Below are 14,019 nucleotides of genomic sequence, written 5' to 3' on the forward strand. Positions count from 1 at the left end.
AAAATATATACATTTTGTTTATTCTTAAGAGTTTTCAAATGCAATTATTCAACAAAGGATAGTTCTAATTTTTAAAGGCTAACAGTTTGCAGAACATAAAATCAATTCAGTACAGGCCAAATAACTTGGGAAAAAAAAGTAACCATATCATTGCTTTATAAAAACCAAATGAATTTTTTCTTTAATGAAACATAATTCTCTCACAATTTTGAATAAATTATTTGTAAACACAAAAATAAAAATTCTACTTTCTATATAAAAGATGAACATTTAAATATTAAGGTGACAAAATTCTAATTTTTCTATTCTCAATGAATTTATATAATACATAAATATATTATACAGCACCAAAAGTCTGTTTAACTATTGACAACAACTTGTTTAAAGAAAATCAAATATTGTAAACTTCAGTAAAGATTGTAATATAAAGATTCAAAGAAAATAAAACTCATACGAAATATACAAGCATTAATAGTGAACCAAGAAATAAATGGACATTATTTATTTAATACATATTTTATAGTTAAAATAATGTAGCCATACTCAAAAACGAAGTAAAGAAATGGAAGTCAAACACAACTTACGCACACATCTGTCTTCGGCAGCCGTTAAAACAAACCCTTTACAGCAAGCATTGACGGTCCTGGTGTTTATTTTTGCCTCTGTTTTATATCCTGTTGTATAAGCGATTCTAAGAAAATAATAATAAAAAATGAGCATAAAAATTCAAATACACACATAAAAGAACAGCCAATTTTTCCTAAGGCTATTCCGAAACACAGTCGGGGGAGGGATGAAGAGAAATTAAAATCCTCTATCCGAAACAATATACTGTGACTTGTTCATATTTTGTATTTAAAATCGACTTTTAATTACATCAGAGATAACATGCACACACAAATATACTTAATAATGGCGTAATACACTGAGGTGACAAAAGATAGAAAACTACAATATGTAAATATACAGATAGCAGTAGTATCAAGAACAATATATAGATATAGGCAGCGCACTGGCAGAGCTTTCATTTGCATTTAAGTGATTCATGCAAAAAAAAAAAAAAAAAAAAAAGCTTCTGAGGTTATTATGGCCGGAATTAACAAATTTTGAACGTGGAATGATAGTTGGAATTGGAAGCATGGGATATCCCATTTCTGAAATCTGTTACGGAATTCAATATTCCGAAATCCACAGTGCCAATAATATCTGTCTACCCACCATAGTCCATGCAGTGACCGACCGACCGCACCAGAGGGTCGAGACAAGCGGCGAGTGTGTAGAACCATAGTGTTAACAGACAAGCAAGACTGTGTGAAATAAACGCAGGAATCAATGCGGGACGTATGACGGACATATCTGTTAGGACAATGCGGCGAAATTTGGCTTTAACGGGTTATGGAAGCAAAAGATCGATTCGAATGTCTTTGACAGCACAAAATTGCCTGCAGTGCTTCTCCTCGGCTCGTGACAAAATCAATTGGACATCAGACGACTGGAAAACCATGGCTCGGTCAGATAAATCATAATTTCAGTTGGTAAGAGCTGGTGGTAGGGTTCGAGTGTGGCACAGACTCCACGAAGTCACAGACTCAAGTTGTTAGCAAGACACTGTGCAAGCTGCTGGTGATTCCATAATCGTATGAGCTGTTTTTATGTGGAATGGACTGGGTCTTCTGGTCCAACTGAACTGATCATTCACTAGAAATAGTTATATTCAACTACTTGGAAGCCGTTTAAAGCCATTTATGGACTTCGTGTATACAAACAACGATGGAAACTTTATGCACGACACCGGTTCGTGATTGGTTTGAAGAACATTCTGGACAATACCAACGAATGATTTGGTCACCAAGACATGAATCTCATCGAACATTTATGGAACATAATCGGGAAGTCAGTTCGCGCACAAAATCCTGTACCGGCAACACTTTCACAACAATGAACGTCTACATAGCCGTCTACAGAGCCTATCGAGCCTTGCTACAGAGGTAGCAAGGCTCGATATTTCTGCGAGGAACTTCAAACGATTAGTTGAATCCATGCCATCTCGAATTGCTGCACTTCAGAGGGCAACAGGAGGTCCGACACGTTATTAGGAGGTATAACCACTGAGGCATTTGCCACCTCAGTGTGCATATAGTAACACAAATATACATGCAATCATTAAAACAATGAAAAAGTATTATAGTAAAATATTAAATATATATATATGTTTCTAAATTTGTTAAATTTAGAAACATGACAAAATTGGCGTATCTGAAAAATATTTTTTGCTGAATTTTTAAGTGGCTTAAAAATGGTCTTTGTGTGATTATATAATCCTAAATTATTGAAGGAAAACTTTAAAATTACAATTAATTAAAATTTGTGAAAATTCTCTTTCTTTAGTAAGAGCTTATTTTCCTAAAACTTACCATGTGCCATATTTAACAGCTCTAGAAATGGTTTGTTCGGAATGGTTTTGTTCATCATGTATGTCCCCTCACTCATGTTGCAATTTTCAGAAAACATACCAATTACTAAATATTATCATGTTAAAATATAATTTTTCTTCAATAAATGAGAAGATACCAAATGGCAAACAAATTGAAGGGACAGCGAAAAAAAAAAAAAAAAACTGTTCATCCTTACCTATATCTTGAACACCTAGGTGGGAATGCTAAACACCATGTAAATGAACGTATTTGATATGGTTTATTGTATGATACTCTGACAGTGGTAAGATACCTGTAAAATGGAAAGTAAAATAATTTTCAATAGATCCTATTCAATTGTAAAGGACGATTTTTAAAAAAATCAAGAGCCAGAAATGAACATACATTTTCCTCACTCTAGAAATTAATTTTGAAATTCAACTTTTATGAAATGCATTTCACATAATATACTAGAATTTGTATTTTTTTAAAGAAAAATGTCAAGCTTGGTTAAACAAGAACAGCATAATTCTCTTTTGTAATTTCAACTTCCTTACCAAGTGATATAAGACATTCGTGTTTATTTATAATTTTTCGTCTAGAGATTAAAAACAAATTTTATAAATAAATAATTTTATTTAACCATTAAGTTAATTATTAAAAAATAATAAAAGGTAAAAATGATCATGATTATTGGGCAATGAACAGTAATTGTAATGATATATAAAAGGAGGATATATAAAAGGAGCTTTACTGTATTAGTACCTGAAAATAGGAATATCAAATTACCAAATTACACACAAAAAAAAATCTATTTAAAGCAATTCGTATAAATTACTTTTAGGAAAATAGAAATAAATAATTAAAAAAAGCACTGCTAGCGATGAATTTTATAATACAGAAAAGACTACACTTCGAAATGGGATTCATAAAAATCATGGAAAAAAAGTAGAGATACAATTTCTAATTTTATTTTTAAAAACAACTTACGTTTCTTGTTTAGCACACACATTTGGCCCATCTTCTAATCCTTGCAACAAATGAAATATGGAAATGAAGACTGTACAAAAAAGCAGACTGTGACGTATCATTTTAAAAACTGAAAAGCAAAAAGAAAGTCATTAGTCATTAAGTCTTTTTTAATCGTTATCATTTTAATGGATGAAAATTTAAACAGTTTTAAAAAAGATAAGATAAAACAAGGATATGACTGAAACACACATGTATCAACCATATAGTCCAAAATCCCACGGAAAATTTTTACAATGATTGACCACATTGTTGAACTATCAATAAATATACTTTTCACAAATCGGATAAGTTATTTTTCTCAAGTCCTCATTAAATGCAATCTTTCAAGCTGCTATGCATCATGATAAAGAAAAAGAAAGTAATTAATTGATATTTTAACTGAAGGAAGACTAACTACCCTCAGTACGTTGGATGGCTTAGATTTATTTAAATGGCGCATTTATAGTAAATATCTGTAAGGCATATTTACCCCTAAATAAATATTCATCTCTCCTTAAAATGGAGATATTAAATATGGCATTATAAAAGATTCAGCATGTCGAGTTTAGGGTTTCTTGCGTGTACAGCAATAATGGTGAACATCATCTCCGATGGCAGGTTGTACCTTTTCCCAGACCCACAGGCTAAATCCCTGGGGCCTAGTAAAAGAAGGCGAGGAGAAAATAATGGCAAAATGTTGGGCGAGTTAGGTATCGCATCTCAGTAATTAGGATTAAGCTCCGTCCCATGGACGGCTGCCTTTACCGATATGGGATGTAAATCTTCCATCTAACCCATTGTAGAACCACTGTCACCTGTGGAGGTCGATCGGGAGCTTCTCGCAAACTGTTGATAAAATGAACAGATATCAAATGTCTCCGCATAACCACAAATAAGGGGAAAGAGGGCAAAATGCGCCTGACGTAAGGCGGACGCCGGCCATGGGAAGGAGTTTTAGGTGGTTTTGCCTCTTTTGGTTTGGTTTGACTCCAAGCATCAATCCGTACCAAAGGAGATGGTTGGTCATAAATGGTCATTTTGCAATTGATTACAGTAACTATATCACTCTACGCAGCGAAGTAGTTATGAAGATGCACCGTATTTAACCTGGGACGATCATTTATTGCCTTTCCCTAAATACATTGGTATTATTAATTAAATCATAAGATGCTATTACAATTTAAATTAATCAAAGAAGAGTTCTGAGTTTCAGAAATAATTCATATAACAACACAGTCATTAAGCTATTAAAAAATAACGAATGACATTTTTATATAGAAAAGAAATTAAACAAATCAGAACTGAAAAACTACTTTTAAACTGAATTTTTAAAAAATTAGATACATTTGTCACTCACATCATGCATTATGAAATGCATTATAGAATCTAACAAACAATTAGCGATTGATCACTCATTCATTCATGTAGTACAATTGAAGAAAATAACAAAATGGAACAATCTCTTAATCGAAATGAATTAGCTAAAACCAATAGCAGGAACCAATTAAATCGCCACCAAAAAATGCTCCTCAATGAATCAGAGTACAACCCAAACAATCCATTATGCCGTACCAGACTTTTACTAGATTTTTCAGACACCGGGCCACTGATCGATTGCAGAGGTAATAACACTTTATACCAGGTAAGGGACACCATCCCTTATAAATTATTCCAGGACTGCACTGAGAAAGAACCGATGCCACCATTCGAAGAACAAATATAACCCGAGAATAATGCAATCCTACATTTCTCTACATTCCACTTTCAAGGCAGGAAATGAAGAGAATATTTTACAGGCCCTCATTTATCCGCACTCGGGTGTCAAGGGAAAAATATTGGGCAGGCCGAGAAAGCCATTACCTTTCCTACCTTTAGTACTCTTTTACGGCTAACGTTTATGGTCGACGAGGAGATGTATACGTATTTAACAGGGGGGTATGTTACGGTGTTAAAAGAAAAGTCTTAAACGCGACGGAGATTGAAGCTAAAACGCTTAGCGGGTTAATAATTAACAGGAAGGAAAACATTTTAGGCAGCATTTTTTTCCCCACTCTGTTCGTAGAGTGAAACAATGCTATTTTGTTTTAGAGCTCCTTAACAGTGCCTTGAAAAGTAACAGTTTCTTTTAAATGGCGAGAAGCGGGGGTAAAAACAAAATATTCCCACAACAGTTTTTAGTTTATTTTAAATTGCCTAGATACTTAAGGCTCTTTGAAATCCTAAATGGCGTCAAAAAAAGCTTTATAATGCATTGCACTTCAAAGGATTTAAAAAATTTTCATAAAATCAGAGCCATAAGATTTTTCAGTCATAATCGCTTATTATAATAAACATATAGGCTGTTTAGAAGGCTGTAACAAATTTATAAATTATTTACAAATGAATGGCGTTAGAAGGATACCGTTCGCGAAGAAACAATGGATTTAAAAACTTTATTTTTACTCTCTCAAAAACGAATGCAAATAAATAGAAAGTATCGTTATCGTCGAAAAAATATGACCTCGAGATTTTAACGATGTTCTAAATACTCCAGAGTCCGAGAAAAACATTTTTGGAATTATGTCTGTCTGTCTGTCTATGAGGACGATAACACAATAAGTTAACACAACGATGAAAGTTGATATGTTATTTTAATATCAAATTTGTACACTTCCACCAAAATCTGGATGAAATCAGCAGAAAAGAAATTCATCTGCCCGTCCGTTTGAATGTAAATACGAAAGCTGAAAAACACGGAGAATTAGCTATATAGATGAAATTTGGTATGCAAATTTGTCATCAAAATTATAGGTGAATTAATTTTATTTGATCCATATCTGTTAAAAGGGAGACCTTTTATTAGATTGTATACCGAATTTATGTGAATTTGATAACTGAAAAATATAACTTAAATAAATAAAAAAATTGATATGGGACTTTCAGCCAAAATTGCAATTCTGCGCCCAATTTTCGATCCAATCGATGGAAAATGAGGTACCCAAAATGTCTACAAAGTTTTTTTTAATATATTACAAAGCACAATGCATCTCATATTGCGTTATTATATAAGGAACAGTGATGTGATTTATTAAAAGGAGGGGGGGGAGGAAGGATATCTAAAAGAGGGACATGAAATAACGTTTGAATAAAAATGTGTTTAAAGTATAGAATTAAATAGTCAATATATAGAAAAGGTTATTAAAACCACAGCTCAACTCGCTTTTATTTTTATAAATATTTTGAAAATAAATATAAGAAGTCAACAGCATATGATTTTCCCAACGACACTTTAAGGAATATATTGTCCAGGATAAATTTCAATGTACTATATAGGGCAACAAGTATGAAGGGAAAGTCAACACATTATTGTAGCTGTATCTCACTAGCATATTTTAGCAAACATTTCTTTAATGTTTAACAGACCTTTGCGGCATATCTCGGGCACATTATCGTTTGTTTGTTTTCACAGATCTTTCAGTGGTATGACTTACTAGGAGTTTCAAAGTTTGCTTTTGAGCATCAATCACACCGATGCAACAAGCAGCTTCATTTTGAGTACAATGTTCAGATGTAGAAGAAATTTTTGATATTTGGGATCTCGTTTTTGTTTAATGAATATTTCTCTCTAATTCGGTAGCTTTGCCAGATATTTCCTTTGCAGTTTATTTTGATTAGACTTAATTGTATGTCACAATTTATTTATTTTGCTAAGAACTTTTCTGTAGTCCTTTGCTGCTGAATTCATGCTTACAGATTTCTACCCACTTTACCTTTAAAATAGTCCTTCTTTTTATACAATTGAACTGCAAATTCTTTAAAAAGTAGAAAAAGATGACAAAATAAATAAATAAAATAAAAGTGAAAAATCGCGGATCCGTGGAAGAATCACACCCCTGAAGGAAGTGTGCACTTACACTTAACGGACTGCCGTGACATTCGAGGGTTTCCCACCTCCATCTCGGCACTTCTCTACCCTGTTATATGTACAAGGGATGCAGAAGTGCACAAAAGAAGAACAGGGGTGGAAAACGCGAGCTAAATTGTTTAAATACACGAGAAAGTCGAGAAAAAAACACTGTCCATGGTTTATATACCTAACTGGAACACATGTTAGTAGTTGCAAAGCTGACAATTTAAACTTCCGGATCACCAGATGTAGTTGGAATTTTATATATTTAACTTGATCATCATTTATTTACCAAAAACATTTATAAAAAATATTAAACTAATTTAAATGTGCAGTTATCGAATATTATGGTGGATAGAATGGAATAAAGAGAAAGAAAATTATAAAATGAGATTACAAATGAAAACAACGTCGAGTTTTTGTCCTTGATCCGATCAGAGCGGATATGTCACCACAAGGTTTTTCTGTGGTTCATTTGCGCACGTGCGACGGACAGAACAGCAAGGAAAGGACTTCGGCCTTACAATATATCGTATTCTGATCACTCAAGGAGAAACAGAAATCAAAAATGACGGTAGAAAGCGAAGCAATTCTGGTTTGTAATAGTTTAGGAATAAGCAAACAGTAGCTCAATAGTCATATTCAGTCATACAGATAAATATACGTAGCTTTGAAGCAAAATTAAAAATGAGCATAAAAATGCCTTTTTTATCTTTATTTCTACTAATAATAAAGATGAAGTGTGTGTATATTGATGCTTTATAGGAAAGACTATTTGGCGTAGTCTTACAAATATTACATATATACGCTTATTATATATATTTGTCATATATACGCTCGAGAGTAGAAATGTGCACATCAGAATTATATTTTAATAATTTTAATTAATTAAAAATTTATATATTTCATTGTTGACATAAAACTTAAATAGTTTTCATTATTGTTGTAAATATTTCACCTTGAAATTTTCTTTCATTGTTGTTAGTGGAAATCTGAGAAATACGAAATGTGTTTTTATATGCTGAATAGATTTCTGTTTAAAGTAAGCATTAACGAAATTTTTGAAATGTTTTTTTTTAATTAAAAGTGATATTTAACTTCACAAATAAACAATGACGAAAAATTTTAAAAATGGGCCCATTTTTAAAATTTACTGTTCTATCCTGTAACATAATTGGATGATAAAAAAGAATTATTGTTTTTATAGCTTTAAAAACATTTTTTTAATGTAGTATAAATCTTCCAGCTGCGTATGCCGCGATTTCCTCGGGTTGGCAATCAGTCCATTTTCTATTGCATCCCGCGTTTTTCGCAGATTAGGGAGTTTATTTTTACGATTACAGATTTTTATTATATTATTATCGTGTAACATATAGTATCAGTTCACTTTGCTTTAAAAATATTTGAAAAGATCGATTTGATTTATTTGCAAAGATTGCATCTAAGTAGTGATTTTAAAAAATTACGCTTTCAGAGGGTTAATTTTTGTTCAATCACAGAAATTTCCAACGAATAATCCTCTGAGATATACTGAAACTACGAAAAAGTTTTCGTAGTACAAATTTCAATGCTATATAATTATACATTTTACCCTCAGATTTTAAAAGAATAAATTTATTTAAAATAAAAATTTATTACATTAGCTGACGTTTAATCACTTTAAAATTTTAGATGAGATGCCGAAAAATTAGAGGAATGCATTCCACAATGAACAGAACGTTGTACAGCTTCTAAATTAGCACAAACTACAAATATGCAGCAAAAATCTAATGTTTAAACATAGTTAGCTAAGTTAGTATACGAAGGAAAAACTACATAAAATATTTAATATAGAAAATTTTAATAACCACTTTTTTCGGCGAATTAGCTGGTTGTAACAGCGGTTAGTTTGTAATATTTAAAAAGCTGTTCTTAGCATGAGGATTTCAACAGTATTTTTGTAGATACATCCTAAATACATTGTCTGGTTTATAAAATATAAAACACGTGCTCAATCTTTCAAGAGCAATTGTTTTCTGACACAGAATTCTTTTAATGTTGATTTACGAGGAGAATTCTAATTCCAAATCGTGTTAGTTCAGAATCGTGCCTAAAGTAAAAACAGTTACTTGCAACCGGATGTATAAACACTTTACCAGGAAAGGGAAGTGCATTGCTTTTGTTGATTAAACGAGAAGAGCAATATTTGTGGGAATTTTATTATTTTAACACAAATATAATTATTTTTAGAGATATAACTAAGTTTTTGTTACCGGCGAAAATATACTTATGTAGCGATATCTCTTAATCTAATTTAAATCTTAATTAATTTCCTAATTTTTATCTTAATTTAACCCATACTGACTTCATTCTAAAATGTTTTATTTCCAGATCCAATTCCCACTTTTCTATTTAATTAATTCTGCCCGCGCTCTGTAAAACTGCTGACGTGAGCAATTTCTCACGCATTGAACGGAAAGATAAATATCCCTAATGCTAACAACATTTTTTTAAAGACAAGTTTCCCTTTCCCAGGATTATAAGTGTCAAAGAAATCCTTTATCTAAATCTAACAGCAAAACCATTGAAGGGAAAATTTTTGGACTCCTCTGCTCCTGTGTCGTGGTGTAGACTGACGTATTTCTTACTATTTATTTTTTGTAAGTAAATTATGCCTCCCATGGTAAAATAAATCAAAGTTTTAAAATTTCAAAAATTTCTTCTATTCGGCCATGCAAGTGCTAAAATATGTTTACATTTATATCTCAGGAATAATTTTTTTAATTATTATAAGCGATTAAATTAGGATCTTTTATATCAAAAGTTGTCGATCTTTTTTTTAAAAATCAATTCTGTTCATTCGCTTTCAGAACTTGCAAAATTTGATAAGACACTGTCTAAATCTTAGGACAAATCCTTCATGAGCTATACCCGGACATGTCTAAATAGACAGCGTTTCATTAGCATACGCATCCAGGACATCTTTTTAGTCTTTTTTAAAAACGAATGTAACAGGAGAACGGTTGACCTCTTTTTAAGACGTTTTTTTTCACACGAAAACGCGTGGGCGAATGCATGAGCTTAGCAGTATTTCAACCTGCAAGAAAAATCACGTTGCTTGCGAAACAAAGGAGCCGCGATAACACGACGACAAATCCAGACTTCAAAAAATCTGTCACGAGAATTAGCCACAGTTTTGAACGATGAATTGTATGTGTCAGATGCATAAATTTCTACTGCCTCATCAGCCTTTTTTCCTCCATCGTTACGAAGAGTATCAGATATCCAATAAGAAATCTTTGAACAAAAAAGAAGCTTTGCACAGGCAGGTCAGACTCCATACATATTGAAGACCTAAATCAAGTGGATTGTGATAGTCAAAAGCTATGTATACAAGGAATGAAGTAAAAGACAATTCCGTGATTTCAAAATCAACATATCTTTTATGATGCATCTTTTTTTTTTTTTTAATCGAGCATAAAACTGAATTTTAGTTTATAATTCATAGAAAAAAATTATAAAAATGCGGTTTTTTTTTGTTTGTTTTTTTAGAAACAATCTATGAGATTAGTAAGAAATATGGTATCCGCCCTCAGGTTATTTAATCTTGCAATGCATGATTTTTTTTTTTTTTTACAAAAAAAATGTGTTTCGAATAGCTGCATATAATTCAAGAAAATTATTTAAATAATTTTAAAGTATTTTTTCGTTGAATTAAAAAAATTTAAAATATACCAAATGGTTACATTATAAATTAAACACTATTTCAGAGTCCCAAATTACATTATAACAATTCTGCAATAAAAATAAAAGTTCCTTTTTAGCAATATATTTTTTAATGAAGCAAAAAAAGTATTTCGATTATATTTTTAATGGTAGAATTATTTATACAACAGCCATCCTGATATTTTTCCAAGTTTACAGTTAAAATCTAATTCTACTACCGCTATTATAATACATCGTCTTTTCTACAAATTTTTATAAAAAAGTATTTGAAAATGACTTTCCAAACATTGTTATTTCTTGGAACTTGTCATACGAAATTTAAAAATGTAAATAAAAACATGTAGCCAAATAGCTATACGATGCACTGATGGGTTCAAGATCTATAAAGCTTATTTCATCAGCATACAGTTTTTTTTTTAATTTAAAATTTCAATAAGAAAAATGAAGTTGTGTTTATATCCAAGCTTACGAACATACTCAGTCAAGGCCGTAACTAATGCTGGAGCAATGAACCAAACTTAGTGAGGAAGAAAAATATATCGACTCTTTTATATTGGAGTCCTTAGAAAAAAAATTAAACTTCGCTAACGGTCTTTATATATTTCTCAAACGGAAAATTTAGTTTATCCAACTTCTTAGTTTCTAAAACTTAAAAGTTTCTATACAAGGCCAGATGTTAACAGAAAGTAGACAGAAATAGGCGTTACTCAAGAGAATGTTCTGATAGAATACAAACATAAAAATTAAATATACCGGGTAGTTTGCTAATAAATATCTTACTTTAGTCATATTTCATTGCATAAATTTGATATTACACCCTGTGTGACGTCAAACAGATTCGGCTATCGCACTTTTTTTTCTTTTTTTTTTTTTTACTCAACAGAATTAAACAGGAACAAAAAATAACGTAACAACACACATCCACGCCACATTTACTGAAAAAAAAATTCCATTCAATTTAAGAACATAAAGCTACTTTAATCAGTAAGAAAATGATCAATTTCCATTACTATGTCTCGGTGCTTTGTGCTACTGTCTACAAATGATACATTCAATAATTCTTATATAAGATGTAATATTCTTCGAAGCTTCATAAGTGTATATTTAATATCAATGTTAAACGATATAAGAATAAAGAAAAAATCACAATTTCTCTGACAAAAATGTCAAGTGAGCAGTGGCGTGGTGACCCGGGGATATAGATGTTCCGGTCGGTGACAAGGAGACAATGGATTAGTGCGTTCATGTAACTTTTTAAAAGCGAAAGGGGGAAAAATAATACCATGTCCCGGACGCCGATTATATTTGGAAAGTCAATAATAATGACTGGGAGCGAAAAAAGAAAAAAAAAAATCATTCAGCGCTCCGGTCGTAAATTGACTTACGCTAAGCCAGTACAAATGAGCAATGGTAAGCGTAAAAAACACTTGCAAGTAAAAAATGGTCACCTATGTGCTGATGAGATATTTTACTGATTTCCCAGTATTTTTATCTTCCGTGCTTGCAGTGTTTACCATATGAGTCTTCAATTTCATCACTATGCTCGCTCACCCATTTCAACATTATTATTAATAATAATAATTACAATCACGGTAATTTGCCTTGAAGTAAAAATGTATTAAATATTTTCCATTACAAGGAACAAGGTAACACGAGCGCAAATGAATGCAATAACTAAAAACACACGTAATGCTTTTCCTTTAGTTATACGAAATAATGCACGGAAACACGCAGGTAAGTAAAAAAAGTTTTCCTTGGTGATGAGTGGTCAGACGAATGCGAAACCTATCTTGGTAAAAATGATTGTTTCTTGTATAACTCCGTTCTAGAGAAGAAAACTAAATACACTTTTTGAAAGAAAAAAAAAAAAAAAAATGCTTCCCGATTTAACGTTCCCGTCGTTTCCATTTCCCCCCCCCCCGATGATCCTGTTAGATTTCATTTGTCCACACTGTATTAAAATTCTAAATTTCACCTTTATGAAATTTCATGCTTCTCGTCACTGAATACCAAGATAAGAAAATTGTATCGAATCATTGGTCAAGTTAAATAAGAGTCTGGCAACCAACTCAAAACGTTTCGAGACATTTGTATTAGAAAGAACAGAAATAATTTATATGCATTTTTATGATACTGAAAGATAATAAGAAATAAAGAAAGATAAATAGAAGATATAAAGAATTACAAGTGCAAAGGAAAACAATTTTGGATTGCATATTTTGATAAGTAGTAGTAATTGCATCTTACATGTAGCATACATATTTGTTACTATTGTAAATATACCAGCCATTAAAATTTCAATATTTCACTCACAAACAAGTATTAATTTCATTTTAGGCAAAATCCGTACAATACAAAACAGCAATTAAAGAATTAAAATTAATCAATTAAAGAATATTTCTAGGGAAGACTTCTATAAAAATTTCACCCAAATCCGGTCTATTGGTCTTTACATTCAGAAACATGTAAACCCTTACAACTCATAAATGCAATGAGTTAAGTATATTAAATTTAGTACAGAATTTTGTGATTAAATTTTGTGATTACAAGTGTAGCTTTGAGTTCAAATTTTTGTTTCAATCGGTGGGAAAAACGCGTCTAAAACATAATTTCTATTTTTGGATTATATTAACATGTCAGGAATCAATCGCCAAAAACCCGCCAAGAATGACATGATATGTTCAGTAAAAATAATAAATTTCATGCCAAAAGTTCATATTTCGTAATTATTGTATGCCAATTCCATGCAAAGCGGTCTCTGAAATAACATCTTTATTAGAGAGTATGCGAGAAAGTTTTGGGAAGACCACCCATACTGGTATTATTACAAAGTATTTTAACTATTCCCTACTCGCAACTCATTTGCACTGCATATTGAGGTAAGTACTAAGAATAAAAATGAAAAGTTTACTTCTATTTTTGAGCATTTTTTCCCCCCTTATGAAAGCGATTTCCCTGCCTTTGCATCATTATTCTTTGACTCCCCCCCCCATGTATATTTTT

General features: G+C 31.6%; 1 protein-coding gene across 2 annotated transcripts in view; it reads right to left on the minus strand.

The window, feature by feature from the left end:
- Nucleotides 1-14,019, minus strand: part of LOC129962869 (protein draper-like) — a 107,755-nt gene that overhangs the window by 19,319 nt on the left and 74,417 nt on the right. For both annotated transcript variants that reach the window (XM_056076880.1, XM_056076872.1), the window contains exons 2-4: nt 3,405-3,513; nt 2,632-2,727; nt 585-691 (exon numbers count right to left, since the gene is read on the minus strand). In XM_056076880.1, coding sequence (XP_055932855.1) covers nt 585-691; nt 2,632-2,727; nt 3,405-3,505 — 304 coding nt within the window. In that variant the 5' untranslated portion in view covers nt 3,506-3,513. The remainder of the gene's footprint in view (nt 1-584; nt 692-2,631; nt 2,728-3,404; nt 3,514-14,019) is intronic.

This window comes from Argiope bruennichi, chromosome 1 (genome assembly GCF_947563725.1).
Source record: "Argiope bruennichi chromosome 1, qqArgBrue1.1, whole genome shotgun sequence".
NCBI lineage: Eukaryota > Metazoa > Arthropoda > Arachnida > Araneae > Araneidae > Argiope > Argiope bruennichi.